Here is a 17,395-nt window from a genome sequence, read left to right on the forward strand (position 1 = left end):
CATGGCTCCCAGAAGGCAGGGCCCCCGACCCCACTGCCTGAACGTGCATGTGGCATATTCTCCAGGAGCCCCTCCCACAGTCTTCCTTGGTCTTCAGCAGAGCCCAGTGTGTCCTCACCAAAAGGGCCTGCCTGGCCGTCAGGGAGCTGAAGCAGGATCCTCAATCCCCATTTTACAGATACAGAAGTATGAGGCTGAGAGAGGCAAAGGGGCTTGGCCAAGTGTCAGAAGCAGGGCTGGGGCCAGGAAGAAGTCCTGGCGGGCAGCCAGCCCTGGCCCATGTGGACAGCGATAACCAATGAGGCTGGAGCATGGGCGATGGCAGGGGGTGCTGAAGAGCAGGGCTCAGCTCTGCAGGCCACCCTCTCCCATACATCTGCTAAGGGAAATCGCCTGGCCTGAAGACAGGTCGTTCTGGCCCAAGGATCAGGGCCTCTGATGCACAGCTACCAGCAACATTAAGGGCAGTCCTGGGGGCAGGCAGATGAGGCAAGGCTATGGGAAGCAGTGGTCACCTGAAGGCCCTAACTTTTGCCAGTGAAAGAGAGTGTGCAACCCCAACAGGGTGGCTGGCAGGCTCTTCCCTCCTTCTCCTTTCTAAGCCTTGGGGTGGGTCTGGGAGAAGCTTCTGACATCCCCAGGTCTGGAGCCCATGGGCCCGGGCACTGTCTGTGCCAGCCCCAGGTCCGAGACACCAGGCACAGGTAGGTGCGCAGCAGAGTGGGAGCCTCTGAGGCCACTTCCTGGGACCTGCTGGGCTGTAAAGCAGGCTCTGCCCAATGTCAAAGCCCAGGAGAGGGTGGACGTCCTGAGAGACTTGCCTGGGACATGGGAGGAGGCGCAGAGGGTCCCTGTCCCTTGCTTGCTTGCTTTCCCGAAAAGTTCCCACAAATGTGAAACAGAAGGAGGTGTTTGCCAGGCCTCCCATGGCCCCTTCCTTTCTCGGGGTCTGCTCCCATGCCATGGCTGTGAGTGTCTAACATAAGGGACGCTGTTTTTGCAGGTTTTGTGGTTGTGATTCCTTTGAACCATATCCAGCCCATCTTACATCACAATGCCATGCTTGACTTGGTCTCCAATACATCGGCACCCATTGGCATTTGGAGAACTTGCTCCGTGGTTATTTAACAGTTTTTAGTTGTCTGTGATAATGTATTCTCTATGTTTCCAATCGTCAGTATGGGAATCTCTCCCCCAACCTTTCAATTTCTGGGTTTGATTTTTTGTATCATGTTTGGTTTTTTTGCTTTTTGAAGTTGTGATGCCTTTGGTTATTAGCCCCTCCCAGTGGCTGCTTGTTTATGCATTATGTTTGTGACTTCTTTTGACTGTCAGTGTTGAGCCAGTCTTGCCAAGAAACAATATCAAGTATTTCCTATTTCTCTACTTCTTGAAAGAAAAAAAAATACTTTTTTTAATTTAAAAAAAAAAAAAACTCTTAATGGGAACCTGGCCCTGTCTGTCTTCTCTGTTCTGCAGAAATGTTGAAGGAATTGAACCAGCAACGCAGAGCGAAAGCGTTTACAGACCTGAAAATTGTTGTTGAAGGCAGAGAGTTTGAAGTCCACCAAAATGTTCTAGCTTCCTGCAGCTTGTATTTCAAGGACCTGATTCAAAGGTTTGCCTTCCTTCCAGCTGTGGTCGGGTCTGTTCCTTTGTAGGACGCTTTTGTGTCGCTTTTCTCTTCCCCTCTCTTGCAGGTTCCTGAAGCGTGACTCCCTGTCACAGAGCCAGTAGCCATCTCTTCTCCTCCTCCTCCCAGTACCCTCTCACACACAGCCTCAGAGCAGCCACTGCCCCAGCATCTGCCCCCAGCCACAGCCTTGCTGGTCACCAGGGGCCTCTGCCAGCAGTAGACAACACCCCGCCCCACCCCTGAGATCCCAGGTTCTCAGTGGCTCACAAGCCCTCCCTGAGATTAGGGGGACTGTAGGCTCCATTTTAAGGGATCACTGCACACTGCCCCCACTGGACCAGAGCAGGATCCCCAGTGCCGTCGTCCCTGCTGTCAGTGATGACTAATGCCAGGAAAGCACGTCGATCAGGCCATCCCTGCTGAGGAGCACAGGGTGCCCCCGGGGCCGCTTTTCCCCAGCCCAAGTCGGGGAGAAGAGACTTGTAGCAAAGCCTGGGCCACACTGCATGTCTGATCCTTGTGCACTGAGCCCAAACCGGCGCTGTGGAGCATAGACCAGGTGTGTCCTAAACACGGTCTCTCTCAACCCTTGCTCCCTCCCTCCTGCCCTCTGCCCTGGCTATTTCTACCTGAATGAGTCTTATTGGTGCATGAGCATCTTCTTTTTCTTTTCTCCATTATGTTGATTTTTTTAATTTGTCTGCTTCATACCTTTGCAAAGAAGTCAGGGGCCACCTTCCAGCTCCGTAGTAAGGGAGAGCAGCCAAGGGGCCAGCCCAGGGTAACGCTCACATTTCTCTCAGCCCTCAGCAGATTAACGCCGCTGCTCCTCTTGCCTTGCAGCCTCTCCGGGGCAGACGCTGAGCCAGGACTGTGCTCAGAGGGAGGACAGGACCTCTGCTTCCCAATGCTGTGTTTGGACTTGCCAACTAACCCCGGAGTGACTGTGTTTTGTTTCAGGATGGATCCCTGGCTGGCATCTCCTCTCCGATCCGTCCTTTCACATAGAGCCCAGCTGCCCTGTGGGCGGGCTCCGCCTGGCCACATGCCGGCCCTCAGCCTCGCAGGAAGGGGCAGGCTCTTTGGGACTTCCCATCTCATGGACACCTTGGGTCTCCTGCCCCCGGTGCTTGGGCTCTCTCTGTCCAAGCACAGGGGTTAGGGGCATGTGGTCTGGGGTGAAGGGACATGTCTAGTGCCCTCACCAGGCCGGGGAGGACTTTGTGCTTCCACTCTTGACAAATCCTGGAAGCGGGGGCCCGCATCTGGCTGCCGGATCACGGATGAGCGTCCTAGGGTCTTGGGCCTGGCTCCAAACCAGCTGGAGAGGACAGAAAGGGGGCAGGTCAGTGCTGAGCGGCAGCCTAGTCCCCAGCTAGAACGTGGTGGGCGAGAGCAGCACGGGGCCCTCCGATGGCTTTCAGAGACCACACATTGAAAGCCAGACTTGCACGCAACAGAGAAGAACATGTGCTAGGTGGGAACCCAAAGTAGTGAAGGCTTCTTGGGCTGATAAGAGGGAGGAAGAGCATCCCAGGCCGGGGGTGGGGCATGAGTGGGGAAGGGCAGGGTGGGGCAGATGGCCCTCCCAGAGGGGGCTGCGCTGGGGCAGGCAAGCCCTGACCCCATGCTAGGACCTGGGCATGGTCTGAGGTGGGTAATGTCCAGAGCAGTGAGGAAGGGACACCCACCTGAAGGCGGGAGAACAGTAGGATGTGTCTCGGTAGCCCTGATCAGAAAGGATGGGGCTGGAGGAGAGAGGACATCCCCGCCTTTGCAGGTAGGAGACCTGGGTCCTACACCTGACTCTGCCACTTGTCTTGTGACCTCAGACTGGTCACTTCTTCTCCTGCACCCTGGGCTTTCTCATCTATCAATCAGAATTGGTTCACATGATGCCCAGGTCTCCTTGCAGCTCTGACACCTCAGAGTGATGGGCAGAGGATGGGCAGGACCAGGACGGAGAGGTTTCCCACGTGCAAGCACCAGCACCCAAGAAGCTGAGGTGTCATGGGCACCAGAGGTCACAGGGAGGAGAGCAGGTCCACAGGCCAGCGTTGGGAAAGCTGGGGAGATGAGCAGTTGAGCATCTGGCGTGTCAAGCTGAACAGCCTGATGGACGCCCAGGTCCCCAGGTTGGGCCGCCTGTAGGCAGCCAGGTGCATGGATCTGAACCCAGAGAGGTCTGAGGTTTGTAGAGTCGGGGCTGGGGGGCTTTCAGCATACAGGAGGGTCACACAGGAAAAAGGAGGGGAAGCCAAAGCCAAGCCCCAGGGTGCCCTGTGACTGAAGGTCGCCGTGTTAGTTTGCAGCCAAAGAGCGCACATGACCATTGGTGCTGATGAGTGCAAACAAGTGCCTTCTCAGGAAGAAAGCCACATCTTTACAGGAAGATGGTTTCCTTTCCCGCCGTGTAAAATCATAGAGAATTTCACATTCTTGGTGGTCAAGAGAGAAGCTGATGTCACCATGTCTTTTCAGTCTCCTTCACATCCGTGACCCTGGAGACTTACTGTGCAGCGGCCGGACTGGCCCAGTGCGGAGCTGTGGCCCTGCCCTTTGACCCCAAGCAGTGGCTCCCCCTCAGGCAGCTGCACTCTTGTAAGGGGAGGGAGTAGGGACCATTTCTGGGACCTCTGTCCTAGTGCAGACCTCTGTGGGGATCAACATTGGCCCTCCCTGGGTGAGCCCTGCCAAGGGCAGGTGACTCCTCCCTGCTGTCCCAGCATCCCTGAGCTTCCTGTCTTGGAGGCTCAGGCTAGACTCCCACCCCCAGCCTGGGACAGGTGACGTGTCTACCACTCCAGCCCCAGGGAGGACAATGACCCAGCACCCGAGCCTGGCAAGGACAGTGCCTGCCAGACCCAACCCCAGTGCAGACACCCTGCCCTGGAGCCACAGGACAGAATGTGGGAATCCAAGTCATTCACTCGCTAGTCACTCAGCAAACACACAGGAGCCCCTCCTGGGGCCGGGACTCACACCAAACACCAGCCGAGCCCACAGTCTGGTGGGGACACGCTGCAGACAGGCAAGGAGACGAGCGGAGATGACGCTTCAGAGACTCGTGGGCCAAGGGCCTGGCTGTGGGGGAGGGGCATTCAGGGAGGCTCCTTGGAGAGGTGGCATCTGATGTGGGTTATGAAGAACAGGCATCGGCCGGGCAGACACGTGGGGAAGAGCAAGGTCGAAAGGCGGGAGGGGGTCTCAGGTCCCACAGGTGACTCCACGTTGCTGCAGGGCCAGGCATGACGGTGACTTGCAGGGGACGCGGCTGGAGGGAGGCTGGACCTGGGTCACAGGAGCCTGGGGGTGTTGCGACCAGATGTGTGTTTTGTAAAGATGACGGTCAGACCGTGAGTGGGAGCGCTGGGTCTCAGTGTCCTCTCCCAGGGTGCAGCCAAGTCCCTTTGGGCTTGGCTGGCCCCGTGGCCATGCAGAAGGGTCCCAGCAAAGTCCTGCCCAGAGCCCCACACCCTTCACCCTCTTCCCTGAGCATGTGTGGGTGGCAGCGCCTGCCACCTTGCTTGGTAGACAGGTGTGGCTTGGAAGCCAGATAACGAGACTCCCATGTCTCACTTTGGATGCTGGCACAATGGCATGACCCACACCTGTCGCCAAGTTACCAAGGGTGGGCCTGAGCCATACAAATCCCCAAGACCCAGGGAAACTCGTGCATGCCCATGCATGTGTCGTGCAGCTGAGGACATGCCCAGGTGTTCATTCACGGGCGGAGTCCTCTCTTCTGAGCAGAGCTGGGTACCAGCCACCTGCCCCAGGCCTGTGCCTCACCTGCCGCTGCCCACGGATTCCGCCCATTGCTCCAGACAGTGCCCAGTTCCACCTTGCAAAATGAAACATCTGACCGCCGAGGTGCGTGAGGGTGGATGAGCGCCTCCGACCTGATGTCTGAAAGGAAGGGCATTTCTAATCCTGGATGAGTCCATGGCTTATGGTGGGATTGCAAACATCCCCGTAGTTGGACCTAGCCATTCCTCTGCTGAGCAGAGCCTACGTCCCAAACTCTGGCCTCTCCTGGGCACCCCCACCCTGAGAAGGAGGTGACTCCAGGAAGCTCTGGTCTTCTGACAGACCCCATGGGGCCTGTGTGGCTGGGCAGCACCAGCCTGCCCCTCACTCTGCACCCCACCCCCTTTTGTCAGCTTCATAGAGAAGGTTAGTGCTGCCTGTCTGCCCTGCTGCAGTCCCTCCAAAGCCACGTCGTGACCTGGTGGGCCAGCAGCACCCAAGCCATTCACTCCATGGAGCCCAGTAGGACAGGACAAGAAATGGCTCAGGGCAGGGATGGTACAGCCACCTGTGTCCCCTCCTCAGGGACCAGGGTCACCCATCACGGGGGTGTCCCTCTGGGGTCCCTGCTCAGAGGGAAGAGGCCTAAGGAGCACTGGGGTCCAGTCCCAAGACAGTCTGGTGTTCAGGGATAGAGAGGCGCCCCCACCCACTCACAGCTCTCCAGGCCACGCACAAAGGCCTGTGTGGATGAGAACCATGTGTGTTGGTAGGAGGCACAGTCCTCGCCCTTTGGGGCCTCGTCGCCTCCTTGAACTCAGATTCTGACAGAGCCCCCATCACATTCCCCTGTGCCTCTACGGCCATTCCCTGCAGATCATCTGCCCAGCGCCCCCTCCACCCCATAGGTGGCCCTCACAAGGGGCCAGGAGGAACAGAGCCACAGCCATGCCTCCTATAGCCGAGGGTCCTTCTCAGTCTAGACAGCACCTGCGATGCTCTACGGCACCTGGTGCCCCTCCTCCTGCGCCTGGCGGCCAGGACCCACTCCCTGGCTCAGACTGTGGGCAAGACAGGCAGCACCCCTCAGCAGCCATGTGGGTCCCATCGCACCTGTCACTCAGCCATGGACTGTCCATCTGCCCAGCACCCCTCCCCACAGTGCATCTGTGTGCGTGTGTGCTCGCACATCCTGAAGTCCCCTGGGCTCAGCCCTTCACTGGCTTTGAGCTCCTCCACCTGAGGACTCCTGGGTAGACAAGGGAGCTGGCCAGAGGTGAAGGCAGCAGTGACTGGGGGCCTCGGGAGCAGGCTGTGGCCCAGTGTGACCTCCACAGGGCAGAGGGGCATGCAGAGGAGAGGCCAGGCAGCAAAGACAGGAGTACAAGGTTGACCAGATGGCTCTGGGGCTGGGGGTGTTAAGGATTTCTGTGGTTTCAAGTGATCACGTAGTGGATTATTTTTACACTTAACAAAGCCACCGAGGTATGGAAATCCATCCCAACAGCAGAAGACTAGGTGTGTGAAGTCACTTTAGGAGTCACTCTGTGTTGCAGGGGTTTGGAGGGCCCTCTGTGGAGCCCACACCTTGCCCCCTCTGCCTTCTGGGCTAGCCCAGGGCTTGGAGGCAGAGGCGCCTTGGGGTCCTGGTGGGATGAGCCGTTGTGTGGGGACGGCCTACCGTGGCCGCCCTGGGAGGGAGCCTGGACGCTGGCTCTGTGGCAGGATTGCATCTCCCCCTCTCCTCCTGGCCATGCCTATGGTGAGGCCCTGGGAGGGCGGTGCCTGACCTGAGAGAATGTCGCTCTAATGGTGGAGTTTCAGGTACTGCCATGTAGAGAAGAGTCTCGTGGGAAGGGCATTTTCCAGCCTCTGCCACAAAATCTCCATGGGAATTCAGACCTCATCTAGGTCCACCCTCTTGTTTTGCAGAAGAGGAGGCTGAGGGCCCAGGAGGCCAAGGCTGCCCACCTGTCGGTGGCAGAGCCCGGGCACCCAGCGCCCCCAGCTCCCTGTCCTATGCTCTTTCCGCCCACCCACACACCCAGCAGCTGGGCTCTCTGCAGCCAGCCTGCTCGCTTGCTGGACACCTCGACAGCCCCACCGCCAGCCACAGGTGCGCGCAAGGGACCCATCACAAGCGTCTTGCCCTGTGGCCTCCTCGGAAGCGAGTGAGTGGACCACAGAGGTCCTTTCCCAGCCACGTGGCCGAGCCCAGCCCCAGGCAGGACCGGGCTCCAGGCAGGAAGCAAGGCTGCTCGGAGGAGCCAGGACAGGGCAGCCAAGCCGACGGCCTACGAGGCCGCCTCCGGACTCCCGACGCGCCGGCTGTTTTCACTGCTGCTGTCACTTATGTATCGGTGTCACTCTTGCTTCATCTTATCTGTTTCCTTCCAGGTCCAGCTTTAGGGGCGGCTGCCAGGCCTTAGGAGCCTTTGCAATGGTTTTGTATTCCTGTAGACACCAGATATAAACAGATTGATATATTTGTGTCCCTCCCCTGCTCCCCCCAGTTCCCCAGCCCGATGCACACTCTACACGCAGGCCACTCTGACCTCTGACCCCGTGTTCCATGTGGCAGGAGGGCCCCGCCCCGGGCCAGGCCCCAGGTCATGGCTGCTGGCTGTCTGTGGCGGAAGTCCTTGGTTGTTTCCTCTCCCCTCCTCCCGGCTCTGACCATTCTGTCCGTCTATCTCGTCTTGTCCTCAGTTTCAAAGCAATGTCATGAAGGGCTTCCTTTCCATGCCTAAAAGGAAACAATATGTTTTTGGAAAGAGGTGGGGTTGGAGAAGGTTCTGGGGCAACTTGGGGCCCTCGGTCTTGGGGCGATCAGAGGATATCTCTGGATTGGCTGGGATCACAGCCAGTTGGGAGCCTCCCAAGCCTGGGTCACATTGGAGAATCTGCCACCCAAGGCAGGCAAGGCCGGGCTGGGATGCATCGGCCTGCTTTGGTGGAGATGCCAGGGCCTGCAGTGGGCTAAACCGTATTGTTTCCCTTTGAGGCCAGTCCTGGTCCTCGTCCCCATCCATAGCTCATGCTTTTTGATTTGCATCTTTTTTTGCATGGACATGCCGAGTAGTGATAAGCAGGGTTTTCTGTTCTTTTGGGCGTCTCTGGTCAGACTCTTCTCTTTCAGATCCCGTGTCAGAGCATTAGGTTCAGGTGTGTCATTGCTGTGTCCTTTGAGTCCTAAAACCAAGGGCGTGACCAAGGTGTGCAGGGAGATCTAGCCCTGTGAGGAAGCGGCACGATGGCCGCGGGGCGGCAGGTAAGGACACCCTGGTCTCTGTTTCTAGGTCTGTGCAAGACAGCGGCCAGGGTGGCCGGGAGAAGTTGGAGCTCGTCCTGTCGAACCTGCAAGCAGACGTCCTGGAGTTGCTGCTGGAGTTTGTCTACACAGGCTCCCTGGTCATCGACTCGGTCAATGCCAAGACACTGCTGGAGGCAGCCAGCAAGTTCCAGTTCCACACCTTCTGCAAAGTCTGTGTGTCCTTTCTCGGTGAGCCCGGAGGCCATGTGTGTCGCTTGCGGGGAGGAGTGCAGATAGGCAGACAACTCCATAAACAGCAAGGACTGAGCGGGGAGGGCTGTGTGTGCACACCCGAAGCTCCCTCACATGTGGCTGGGTTTGGCAGGGCTATTTTAAGATGGCAATTTGGATAACCACATGCAAAGGCTGTCTTTCCCTGGCATGAAATGAAGGGGATTCCATGTCATTTCTCTGTAGGTGGGAGAGGCGCACTGTGCCTCGCCAGGCCTTGTGGGAACCAACGGTACCATGAGAGCCGTGCACGTGCTCTGCTTGTGGGGAGAGGCCGCGGCCCTGGCCTCACCGCCCTGTTCTCTAGACCCGGAACAAAGCAGCCCAAACTTGCTTTCCCTTTACCGTATTCATGTCTGGGCCGCCCCAGATGTCTGCCCAGGCCTAGACATCTGAACTGTCCCTTGAGTACCCATGTCTGCTGCCCAGAATGGGGACTGAGTGTCAGGAGCTCCCGGGGGGGGGGGTCCCTGAGCCAAACAACATGCTGCCTTTACACTTGATGCTGCCCCGCATGGGCGACGGCAAGGTGAGGGAGGGACAAAGACGAAAGCCCCCAAAGAACCAGTGGCCTGGGGTGTGGAGTGCCGAGAGAAAGCCAGAGCCCAGCCCAGCGATGGGGCAGATCCGTGAGGACAGAGGGGCACCAGGCAGTCTCAAAGTGCCGGGAACCACGGCAGCGATGAGGCTCGCACACAGATAGGCCTCCAAGAACCCAGACACACCTAGGCTGGAAGAACTACTAGCATGAAGGGGGAAGAGTGTGAGGCCCTGGGAGGGACAGTATTGGGTAAACAGGGTATGGAGATGGCTCCCACCCCGGACCTAGCCACTAAGCCCAGGAGAGCTGGCCAGATGGACCCCAGAGCCTAGCGGGCCAGATTGGGTGGGGAGGTGCAAGAAGCTGGGAGGTGCATGAGGGGCACTATAGCTGACACAGCTTAACGAAGGAGTCTGGGACCGCAGACATGCCTGGCATCGAAGACACACAACATGGAAGATGCAATAAGCCTCAGTGCTACCCTCAGCCTCAGCGACAGTGTGACTCCTGACCCCAGCCCAGGCCCAGGCTCTGAGCAGGACTCTCGCACTCCATGCCTCCCAGTCTCGGTCCTTCTGCCAGGACCTGTGCACACAGAGGGAGGCCCCTGGGAATCAGCATGAGATGGGGTAGGGGAGAACCCAGGAGAAGGATCGAAGGCTCCAGACACCCAGGAAGGGGGCCTGCAGGGACTCTGAATGCTGGAGGCAGGGTCCCCAGGATGTGGGTTCAGAGAAGAATCCAGGGTGACAGCGATGGGAACAGGTGGCAACTGCTTCCAGGGCCCTTGGCTCAGTGTTCCTGTGCTCTTGCCCCCAGAGAAGCAGCTGACGGCCAGCAACTGCCTGGGTGTGCTGGCCATGGCTGAGGCCATGCAGTGCAGCGAGCTCTACCACATGGCCAAGGCCTTCGCACTGCAGATCTTCCCCGAAGTGGCCGCCCAGGAGGAGATCCTCAGCATCTCCAAGGACGACTTCATCGCCTACGTCTCCAACGACAGCCTCAACACCAAGGCCGAGGAGCTGGTGTATGAGACGGTCATCAAGTGGATCAAGAAGGACCCCGCGACACGCACACAGGTGGGGCCTGCCCTGCCCCCACCCCTTCTCTCTGGGTTTGGGCTCCCCCTGCGGCAATGGGGTCTGCATCAAGGATGAAGGAAATGAACTTTCCTTGTCCTGCTCCCCCGAGTGGCAGAGAGGAGAAGGGAGGGCAGAGAGATGAGAAACCAGTCACCAAAGAACCTCAAGGGCTGGCATTCCACCCCAAAGGAGACCCAAGTGGGCCAAGAGCCGCAGCACCTGCACTCTGCAGGGAGAAGTGGGTGCCTGAGCCAGGGGGCTTTGGGGCTCCTAGGAACACAGACCCAGCTGGAGGAGCCCACACCTGCTCCAGTTGTTGAGGGGATGGACAGCCCCTGATGGACCAAATGGAAACCCCTGTACTCAGCAAGGGGGAGAATGTGAGGTCCTGGGGAGACTGTGTTGGGTAAACAGAAGATACAGAGAGGGCTCCTGCCCCAGACCTAGCCACTGCGCCCCGGAGAAAGGAGTCCTCAGATCAGGTGGGAAAGCAGGGTTTTTTTCAGAGGTAGGAGGTTAGATGGGGCAGCTAATGACAGTGACGGCCACAATTCCCTGTGACTCCCAGATCTGTGTCTCGGGCTCAGAACCCTCTCCTGAGCTCCAGACCCCTCTGCTCAGTGGCCTTCTGGGCCTCTCCAGCAGAATGTCCTGCAGATCCATCTAATTCACCAAGCCCAAAGCCTACGCTTCTTCCTGTGCTCCTGATTTCAGCCACACCTGGTCCCCAAAACTGAAGCCTAGCTTCTTCCCACGTCTCCCACAGCCATTTGGCTACACAGCACTCGTTCCTGCCTCCTTCCTCCCCTTTAAGTGAATCGACTTCCCTCTCTCCATCGAGACCTTCCTCCTCTCGCCAGGATTACTGCAGCACCTCCTAAGTGGTTTCCCTGCCTCTGTCTTGCTCCCTCCAAATCCATTTTCCGCCCTCCAGCCTGAGCGTTCTCTCTAAAAGCACACTGAACATCTCATCCATCTGCTCAAACCCCTCGTCAGTTGCCTCATCGACCCCACAGGGGAAACTGTGCGGTCCTTGTTGAGCATGAGCTGGCCTCCCCAGCCTCTCTCCTCTCACTTCTCCCTGTCTCCCTAAACGCCTCCTCAACAAAATCCTGTTGCATCTTGTAAGAATAAACCCCATACAATTCTCCAGACACACCATTCTCTTTCACTCTCTGACACCTCTACACAGGCTTCGAATGTCTGCCCTCCCCTCCACCTTGTGCCTGGCAGAAGTCTGCCCATTTTGCATACCCCATCCAGATGCCATTCCCTCTGCAAAACCTCTTACTCCTGCATCCACTACAAACCCTCACTAGACCCTCCTCTTGCCCCCTGTGAATTTTTTGTAGCAGATCCCCTTTAAACTGTCTACCCCTTGAGGTCAGAGACTGGGTCACATTGGTCCTTGTACCCCCAGTGATGAACTTCATGCCTGGCCTATGGTGTTCGCCAGTTACTCATGGGATGAAACGAAAGTAGAATGATGAGCAGAGTTTCTTAGGAGGGGAGATTCAAGTAAGCCTGTGAAACCTCCTCGGTGCAGGGTGACAGTTTGAGGCTGTGGGACGTGGGACACCACTGAAAGAGTTTTTGGTGCTGGGGAGACACAGGCTTCCACGGCTGGAACTTGGCAAGCTCAACAGTCGCCATCTCCTTGAAGCTTTCCTGGGTCCTCCCACCTGTTCCTGAGTCCTTGCCATACTCATGGCTTTTTAATAATCGTGTCTTCCTCATTTTAACCACCCCGCCCCTACCCCCAGTGGCCTGATCTGCAGCGGGGGTCCACAGCCCAGGGTGGAGTGCGAGAATGGGGTGCTGAGGGGATGAACAGGTGCTCCCACTCCTGCAGGGCTGGCTGCAGCCTGCCAGCCTCCCCTCCCCACCCCTGTGCTCCCTGCCCTCCCCTCCACACCTCCAGCTGACAGTACCTCCCTTTACCTCTGTCTAGGCTAGCAGAGCATCTACACTCCCAAGCCCGACACAGCCTGGAATTACGCGTTCTTGTGCAGCCACACACCGTTTCTTTCCTTCCAGGAGGTGGCTCTCTTTTGCTAGTCTAAGAAGATTCCATGTCTCCTTTACCCTGCAGTATGCAGCCGAGCTTCTGGCCGTGGTCCGCCTCCCCTTCATCCACCCCAGCTATCTGCTCAATGTGGTTGACAATGAAGAGCTGATCAAGTCATCAGAAGCCTGCCGGGACCTGGTGAATGAGGCCAAACGCTACCATATGCTGCCCCACGCCCGCCAGGAGATGCAGACACCCAGAACCCGGCCACGCCTCTCCGCAGGTTTGAAGGGGCACACCCCGAACCTCCCCAGAAGCAGTGTCTTAGGCTCAGTGGTCCCAGTGAGGTGCCAGGCACAGATGCCGACAGTCTTCGGGTGTGTCCCAAGGGCGCCCATCCATGTCCCTGCAGGTGTGGCTGAGGTCATCGTCCTGGTTGGGGGCCGTCAGATGGTGGGGATGACCCAGCGCTCGCTGGTGGCCGTCACCTGCTGGAACCCACAGAACAACAAGTGGTACCCCTTAGCCTCGCTGCCCTTCTACGACCGCGAGTTCTTCAGTGTAGTGAGTGCTGGGGACAACATCTACCTCTCAGGTGAGGCCCCCCGGGGCTGGGGCGGGACCAGGCATGGGGATCCCAAGGAGACTGCTCCCCATGTCAGGGCCGAGGAAGGCTGCGGCCCAGAAGTGTCTACTTTGCAGATGAAGGCTTCCTCTGCCCCTGGGGCTGGGCTTGCCGACCCCAGGCCCCTCCTCACCCCGCCTGCTCTCTCTGCCTCCCACACTGCCTCCAGGTGGGATGGAATCAGGGGTGACGCTGGCTGATGTCTGGTGCTACATGTCCCTGCTTGATAACTGGAACCTCGTCTCCAGAATGACAGTCCCCCGCTGTCGGCACAATAGCCTCGTCTACGATGGGAAGATTTACACCCTCGGGGGACTTGGCGTGGCGGGCAACGTGGACCACGTGGAGAGGTAATGAGGCCATGGTCAGGACAGGGGTATGCTCTGTGCTCACCAAGAACTGAAATCACATCACTGTACCTTCCTGACACCCACTCAGTGGCGATGGAGCAGAGCCTGGACCATTCATAAGGGCAGTCATCCCAGGCTCTTCGATCATAGCACCGGGGGGCACCAGGGTGTGGGGTACAAGCAGGCGGGAGGACATCTGTGTCACCTTTGCAGTCGCTGAGATGGGAGATGGGGCGCTTCTGTCCCAACAACCCATTTAGGTGTCAGACAAGCTGGAGGCCCAAGATCCAGTTGCAGAAGGCCTGGGATGAGCCAGACCCTCGCGGCCAGTCAGTGAACACCCTGCACATGAGCACCAGCCCAGAGACCACTGGGGTTTCGGGTAAAGCTGGAAGCAATGTTTAAAATGCGGGTCGTGCCGGTGGCAGTGCCTCCTTGTCCTGCCAAGCAGGAGTTCTACACCAGGGAGCTCCCTTCCTCCCTCCAGCCACACACACCAGGACATCTGTTCATAATACAGGGAAAGGCCACTGCACACAAATTAAGCAATTTAGGGAGCACATTCTGGCCAACCCTCTAGAACTTTCCAGAAGAAAAAAGCCAAAGGACCACGTGTGTGAACCTGCCCTCTGCTGGGAGTCCCCGGCTGGCTTCCTCCCGAGGCCCTTGTGGAGGGTTAGATACAGGCATGAGGGGTGTGGGCTGAAGCGGGTGCTTCCAGGTGAGAATACAAAATCCTTTTCCCTTGAGCGAGGGAGACTGTTCTTACAGAGAACAGACGCCTGGGGGAAGAGCTCAGGAAGAGTCATCAGGCAGCAGAATGGAGGCTTAGTCCTGCTTTTGGAGAAACTAGTGCCTGGAGGGTAAACTATCAGGCTGACCTGGCCCAAAGCACAACCCAGGGGAGACAGCTAAGATCGCCAGAGCCCTTCCTGCACTTGAGCCCACCACCCCCACCGCCACGTGCCACCAGAAAGCACATCTTCCCGTGGGACATCATGTTGCCTATGAAGCCACACATACCCCTCAATTTGTATTTTTCCCCCTTGGTGGCTAATTGGACACTTGACAAATGTTACAGCAAAGATGGCTTACAGAGTGAGACAGGCTCTGAATGCTCATTGTGGGCTTTTAACTCCCCCAAGTGGAGCCCAGAGACGGCTCAGTAACAACATTTAATTGTCATATTGATCTGGCAATCGTGGGCATTCCTGGGTGATGATGAGGATATTAGCGCTGTTGCTGGACCTGGGTTGGCCCCGGTGCTGGCGGCCTTCAGTGTGACCCACTGCCCAGCTATGCATACCCCAAGCATTCTGGAAGCATCCGCTTCCGATCATTTGTCATCCAATAATAAATACATGAAAAAGGAGACATTTTCTCTGTAGGAGTAAACTGAGCTGGATCCATCATTCTGTCTTGCTTTTGTCAGCTATTTTTAATCTCCTAAGACACTGATTACTCATTTTGCAAACTTATACTTGTTGATAAATATAGAGATTTGTTCAAGGATCAAATGCACCAACTAAGCAGTGAGACAAGCTCAGCTTTTCTGGGGTCCTGGAGCAGTTCTGCAAGGCCCAGGGTTGCCTGTTTGGCCTTCCCTGGGGGGGCGGGGCGAGGCCTTCCTTCTGGCCGTGAAAGGTCAGCGTGGGCACAGTGTGAGCAAGACCACCCCGGGAGCCCCAAGAGATGATGGAGCCATCCAGGACAAAAGGGTGCCCTGAAGGGCCCTGAGCCCTTCCTCAGCCCACCGGACTCTGCCAGCTATCCTTGCAGGGGTAGTGCAGGCTTGAAGACCCCTGGGCAGTGTGCATGCAAGTTGGTTGGAGGGTGCAGGCGAAGGAGCACTCACTGCTTTCCAAGAAGTGTAGCTAGACCCCCTTCGGGTGAGTTGCTTTCTGTGGCACACAGTGGCAATGATGAGAAGTCAGGGTGACAGGAAGGTCAGGGTAATGGGGATAGACACGAGGGTGCTTTGTTCCCCAGGAAGCACTAATGGTACAAATGGCTATTATATTGATAATGAATGAGATATATGGTGCATTATAATTATATTACATTACGGTATTACAGAAATAGAGCAAGATTATATAATTATAGATTAAGACAACAGCGCAATAGACAAACCTGTATTATATCATTATATAAATAACTGGGTCTAATATTTTATAGCAATATATTGCAGTCGCTGTGGTTACTGGATAAATGATAGCAGAGCGCCTCACTCGGCGGGGTCATTTGCATGTCATTAGCATATCCTACTCAAGCAGGAAGCTGACAGATTGAGCTGACGGGAGGGCTCATGGCTTGGCAATCAGCCACCTGGAATAACAAGCTCTCAGGAAATTCACATTTGGTGCCATGTGCCATCATACTGAAAGACTGAGGACTAACAGCCACATAATCTTCCACTGTCTCCCAGCTCCTTCTGCAGGAGCTCTTTGGAGCCCTGCCATATTGGCTTAAAAAGCAGATATCTGAACTTCTGACACTGTCCAAAAAGACACTTACTCCATTGCATATAAGCCACATATCATTCGTCTGGGGCTTAATTGAATCTGCCCCACTGCTGCCCTTTGAGACATTCCAGCCTCTTCTCAAATCCAAGTACAGAACTGGACGTCATATCACCCTCGCTCGGAGACAGACGCACAGGCTCTGGGAGGCCAGCTTCCTGGGGCTCTGGGCTGTGACCGAGTTATGGCTGGTGCCCCAAGGAGGCTCACAGAAAGAAAGCAGGCCCCGTGTGCCTCCCAGGAAAGATGTGCTGGGGACAGACCCAACCCTGGTGGCACACCACGCCATGCCCAGGCCTCAAGTTGCGTCCAGGCACTCACCAAACAGTGAGCAGCGTGGTGGGTGGTAGATGTCCCCCGCTGGGAGGGCCTAAGTATGGAGGCAACTGGAGTTGGGAGAGCAGCCCCCAAGGAACCCAACAGAAACACTGAGGACCAGCTTCCCCGTGAAGACCTCAGACCTCCCAGTGACCTGGCCAGGCTGCTGAACCCCAAGTCTGCTTTTCCCAGCAGCTGCCTCCTGTTGTCCTTTCTCCCCTGTCTTGTCTGGAACTCATATTCTGTCATTTCATCCTCTTCCTCTGCTGCTTTGTCCTGCACCCCGATCAGCAGATCTGTTCAATCCAACCGTTTGCCTTCTCGGCGCCCAGCCCTGGGGGCTGAATGCTGATGGAGGAAATCCCACTCCACAACACACTGGCCCCACCACACGGGCCCATCTGCTACCGGCTCCTTCACGCTGCAAGGCAGCCTTTCTGGGTTTCCTTCTTCAGCACTTTCTCCCACTCTCAAGAGCAGTTATTTCCTGTCTTGACCTCTCTCCTCAGAGAGCTGACCCTACAGACTCCCCCACTACTTTGGTCAACTCTGACTCCTGCTTCACAGAGAAAATGGAGCCATCAGTCAAGAACTTGCTCACCTTCCTGTGGTCACTCCTGCAAATACAGCTACACTCGTGCCATCCTTGACTTCCTTTCTCCTGTGCAAATGGACTCCACATTCCCTCCACACTTTGGATTCCATTTGCATCCACCTCCTGGAAGCTTCCATCATCAGCTCTCCCCTCTCTTTCATATACATTTAATCTTTCATTATCCAGTTGGACTCCTTCCTATTTTAGCATGTACACACAATTAAACATTCCCCTTAAAAGTTAAAACAAGACCTGTTTTTCGCTGGCTCGTGAGATCTGAATGTTAAAATTACAGGAACTCTGAGCCAGTTGTTAACCACAAAAATTTAACAATTTCTAATTATTAAAAATTATGTACACAATATTAAAAACAAAGGTAATTCATACTCACAATTCATCACTTCCTAATTTTTTACTACATTTTACT

The 17,395-nt window shown here is 56.5% G+C and overlaps 2 protein-coding genes across 4 annotated transcripts in view; one reads left to right on the top strand and one right to left on the bottom strand.

The window, feature by feature from the left end:
• The window catches only part of KLHL29 (kelch like family member 29), a 325,792-nt gene that overhangs the window by 300,829 nt on the left and 7,568 nt on the right, over positions 1 to 17,395 (top strand). For 2 of the 3 annotated variants that reach the window (XM_033176397.1, XM_033176398.1), the window contains 6 exons: positions 1,480 to 1,618; positions 8,686 to 8,888; positions 10,291 to 10,550; positions 12,646 to 12,844; positions 12,974 to 13,156; positions 13,356 to 13,536. In XM_033176397.1, coding sequence (XP_033032288.1) covers positions 1,480 to 1,618; positions 8,686 to 8,888; positions 10,291 to 10,550; positions 12,646 to 12,844; positions 12,974 to 13,156; positions 13,356 to 13,536 — 1,165 coding nt within the window. Of the gene's footprint in view, positions 1 to 1,479; positions 1,619 to 8,685; positions 8,889 to 10,290; positions 10,551 to 12,645; positions 12,845 to 12,973; positions 13,157 to 13,355; positions 13,537 to 14,290; positions 14,945 to 17,395 lie in introns of those variants that run through there. The other variant, XM_033176399.1, reaches the window with a different exon arrangement.
• ATAD2B (ATPase family AAA domain containing 2B) overlaps positions 6,739 to 17,395 on the bottom strand; it is a 230,279-nt gene continuing 219,622 nt past the window's right edge. Inside the window, exons 28-29 of the transcript XR_004428482.1 lie at positions 7,942 to 8,132; positions 6,739 to 7,840 (exon numbers count right to left, since the gene is read on the bottom strand). The gene's annotated coding sequence lies outside the window, so the exon portion shown is untranslated. The remainder of the gene's footprint in view (positions 7,841 to 7,941; positions 8,133 to 17,395) is intronic.

Source organism: Trachypithecus francoisi, unplaced genomic scaffold (genome assembly GCF_009764315.1).
Source record: "Trachypithecus francoisi isolate TF-2019V2 unplaced genomic scaffold, Tfra_2.0 Lachesis_group17, whole genome shotgun sequence".
NCBI classification, from domain to species: domain Eukaryota; kingdom Metazoa; phylum Chordata; class Mammalia; order Primates; family Cercopithecidae; genus Trachypithecus; species Trachypithecus francoisi.